At 62.4% G+C, this 3594-nt stretch overlaps 1 protein-coding gene across 1 annotated transcript; it reads left to right on the top strand.

Annotated features, from left to right (window-relative positions):
* The first annotated feature begins 830 nt into the window (after positions 1 to 830).
* Positions 831 to 3212, top strand: NPW (neuropeptide W). Its single transcript, XM_074886030.1, has 2 exons — positions 831 to 1287; positions 2800 to 3212. The coding sequence occupies exons 1-2, from the start codon at positions 898 to 900 to the stop codon at positions 2833 to 2835; spliced, it is 426 nt and encodes a 141-aa protein (XP_074742131.1). The 5' UTR covers positions 831 to 897; the 3' UTR covers positions 2836 to 3212.
* The last annotated feature ends 382 nt before the right edge of the window (positions 3213 to 3594 follow it).

Here is a 3594-nt window from a genome sequence, read left to right as displayed (position 1 = left end):
CTTACAGTTCCTCCAGGGCGTGTTCCTGCACCTTGGAGTCAGCCCCTCTCCAGGTGGTGAGGCTGGGGGTCATACCTGAAGGAGGGGGGTGTTGTATCCCCCAAGGGGTCAGTATATAACATCTCTTCTTCCAGCAGTAAATCCTGCTGCTGCCAAGCAGGTCCTGAGGGGCCGGGGAGGATGCAGGGCTGCAGGAAGGTTCTGGGGGCTCCAGGGGGGTTTGTGGGGCTGCAGGGGGGTGCTCAGCACTGCGGGGGGCTGTTAAGGGTGGTGGGGAGAAGAGACTCAGGGCCAGGAGGAAGATACTCAGGGCTGCAAAGGGGACCACAGAGAGGCTGCTTGGGCCATGAGGAGGATGCTGAAGGTTGCAAGGAAGATGCTCAAGGGTGCTCAGGGCTGCAGGGAGGTGCTCAGGGCAGCACTGGGGGTGCTCAAGGAAGCTCAGGATGCTCGAGGATGCTCAGGGCTGCAGAGATGCTCAGGGCTGAAGGGGGGGGGGGGCTCAAGGATGCTCAGGATGCTCAAGGATGCTCGGGGTTGCAGAGGAGATACTCGGGGTGGCAAGGGAGGTGCTCGGGGCTGCAGGGGGCTGCTCAGGGCAGCACTGGGGGTGCTCAAGGATGCTCGGGGCCCTGGGGGGGGATGCCGGCGTCCTGGGGGGGAGGTCGCGGGGGGAGCGGGGAGGGGAGGGGGAGGCTGAGGCGGCAGGTAGGAGGTGCGGGGGGGCTGTCAGCGGGGCGGCCGGGGGCTGCCGGGGCGGAGCCGCGGGGTGCCCCTCCCGACGGCGGTATAAACCGGCGGGGCGCGGGAGCGGGACAGGCTTCGCTGGGGCGCCCGGCGCCGGGGTGCACCCCTGCCCGCACCCCCTGCCCGCAGCCCTGCCCGCAGCCCGGCGCGATGGCGAGGGGGCAGCTGTCGGGGGGCGCCTGGGGGGCCCTGGTGCTGCTGGGGCTGATGCTGCCGGCGGGAGCCTGGTACAAGCACGTCGCCAGCCCCCGGTACCACACGGTGGGACGCGCCTCGGGGCTGCTCATGGGCGTCCGCCGCTCCCCGTACCTCTGGCGCCGGGAGCTGCCGGCCGAGCCCCCGCGGCGCCCCGGGGGGGCCGCGCCCGCCGCCTACCCCCCTCCGCCCCCGGACCGCCCCGACGGGGAGACCCCACCGCCCCCCCCGCCGCCGCTTCCCGGCCCCGGCCGCCTCCTGCAGCGTCTGCTCCGGAGGGGCTGGGGCTGGGGGGGCCCCCGCCCGGCCCCCGCCCGGCCCCCGCCCGGCCCCCGCGAAGCTCAGGTAACCCCCCGGGCCCCGACGGGCGTCGGAGGGGGGGGTGTGGGAGGTGGAGCCCGGGGCTGTCGGCGGGGTTGGGGGGGGACGGTCTCTCCGCAGCGCTCCGGCGTGCTTGAGGGGTGTCAGCCGTGCTTGGGGTGCAGGAGCTTTGCTGCCGTCTCTCTGCGGCACCCTGGGGTGCTGGGGGGGTTCCACCAGGTAATGGGGGGGTGCACAGAGCCTTGGAGGGGTTCCAGTAGGTAATTGGGGGTGCATGGAGCCACGGAGGGGTTTCACCTGGTAAGTGGGGGTGCATGGAGCCTTGAAGGGGTTCCACTAGGTAACTGGGGGTGCACAGAGCCATGGAGGGGTTTCACCTGGTGACTGAGGGTACATGGAGCCTTGCTGCAGGCACCGGGGTTTCAGGGTGCCCCAAGCAGAGAGCTGGGCTGCCCCATGGCATCACCCAGATGAGGGGGGCTGCCCCCCACCACCCACCCCACCTTCTGCACGCCAGCCCTGGCTGGGCTGGGAGGATGTGGGGGAGTGAGGGGGTGAAAGGAGCCGTGACCCCACGGGGGGGGTGGGGGGCTGCAGCTCCATCACTGCTGCGGGAGTGCGGACGCGTGCGTTGAGTCTCTGCTGCTTTTTTGAACTTGAACCACAAGGTTTGTTGCACCCACCAAAGCGGGCCGGGAGGAGGGGGCTGTTGTTCCCCTTCCCCATGGGACGCGTTTGGAGGAGCTGCCCTTTGGCTTTAGGGCAGCAAAAGGAGGAGCTGGGGGATTTCTGTGCCCCCCCTGTTTGGTGTATCACCAACCTGCAGCCTGTGGGGCCAAGCTGCCAGGGCTGGGAGGGGTGTCAGTGGGGCCCCTCGACAGGACCCCCCTCCCTGCCCGCTCAGGGCTCAGCCAGGCTGCGTGGGACTGCCGCGGGGCTGGTTCCAGACATTAAATTTCTTTCCTCTTATGTAAAGCTGGAGGCAACATCCAGCTGAAATCCACGGAGGCTTTTAGCTGTTGGATCAGCCCTTGAAACACGTAGCCGTATTCCTCCCCCGCTTCTTTTTTTGGAGGAAATCTGGGATTAGGATCTTTTTGGGAAAGCCCAGACAGGTCAGCTCAGCCCGACGTTATGTCTGCGCTGGCCCGTTACCTCTGGCAGCCTGGCTGTGCGCGGGCAGAGCAGCTCCAGGTACCGTGGTCGGGGCTCTGGACCTGCGGACGTGTGTGCATCCCTCGGATTTCACAGCCAGATTTCCACGGGAGCCTCGCAGGCAGGTCCAAGCCCGGTATTTGGGCATCTGCGTGGGGTTTATTTGCGTGCACCACGGGAGAAGGGGAGTCTGCAGCTACCACAAGCCGGATCAGAGCCCACGGAGAATATTTCATGAATATCACGAATGCAGCGCTGGTTTAAGCGCTGTTTGGGGGGAAATGGTGTCCCACGTGGGGGGGAGGTGGTGGCAAGGCTCGGGTGTGAAGCCGGACGCTGAGATGAGGCTCCAAAATAACCCGGCCCATCTTCTCCTTTCAGCTTCTCCCGCTTGAAGACGTGGCTCTGATCCGCTGAAGGGCCCTGGCATTGCTGCTTCAAGCACCGGAGGAGCACTGACTGCCCGAGGTGGAAACCCTTCACCCTAGCTGGCGAGGAAGAGTCTCATCAGCGGATCTCTGGGTACTCTGGCCTCTCTGAAACCATACAGACAATTGCATTCCAAAAAATCTGATTTTTCGCGGCTGCTGCCCAGACGCAGTGGTAACTTCATCTTGTTTTCAGGTCAACCTAGTGCTATAAACTTGGGGAGAAATAAAAAGGGAAGATATTTATTTTTGTTTATTTTTTTTAGATTTCTGTACTAGCTTGTTTGCAATATGATACAAACATGTACTGTTTGCTTCCTAGGAACCTGCCCTCATTAAAATGAGAATTGATCAAAAGAAACTTTGGCTTCATTGTGCTGTTGTGGTTTTTTTTAAAAGCAAAACCTGGTACGGCTCTGATCGGGGCAGGCACTTCAGCGGTTGGGTCACTCCCAGATTTTTCTAACATGATTTAACTCCTTGACAGTTTCTTCTGCAGCTTTACGGTAAATCTCTTTTACTGCCCGTCGGGGAGTTACTGCCAGGCGTTACTGTCAATTAAGATGACAAAGTTAGAAATCTTTCCTGGACTGGACTGAACAAAAGCTCTGTGAGTCCTCACTGCTCTGGTTAGAGCTTAATTTTATATACGTCTCTGCTGATGGAAATAAATGTTATTTCCCATTAAAACAGGGAGAAGCCTCGAGGTGAGGGTGTGCTGGAGTGAGTGGGATCCGGGCTCTAGAGA

This window comes from Strix uralensis, chromosome 16, assembly GCF_047716275.1.
Source record: "Strix uralensis isolate ZFMK-TIS-50842 chromosome 16, bStrUra1, whole genome shotgun sequence".
In the NCBI taxonomy this organism is placed as follows: Eukaryota; Metazoa; Chordata; class Aves; order Strigiformes; family Strigidae; genus Strix; species Strix uralensis.
This window is presented reverse-complemented; position numbering and strand designations above follow the sequence as displayed.

Excerpts from the sequence above, each read along its gene's own strand:
- NPW (XM_074886030.1), top strand. The coding sequence starts at position 898 with ATGGCGAGGGGGCAGCTGTCGGGGGGCGCCTGGGGGGCCCTGGTGCTG. Across the intron at positions 1,288-2,799 it reads CCGGCCCCCGCGAAGCTCAG|CTTCTCCCGCTTGAAGACGT; the intron begins GTAACCCCCCGG and ends TTCTCCTTTCAG.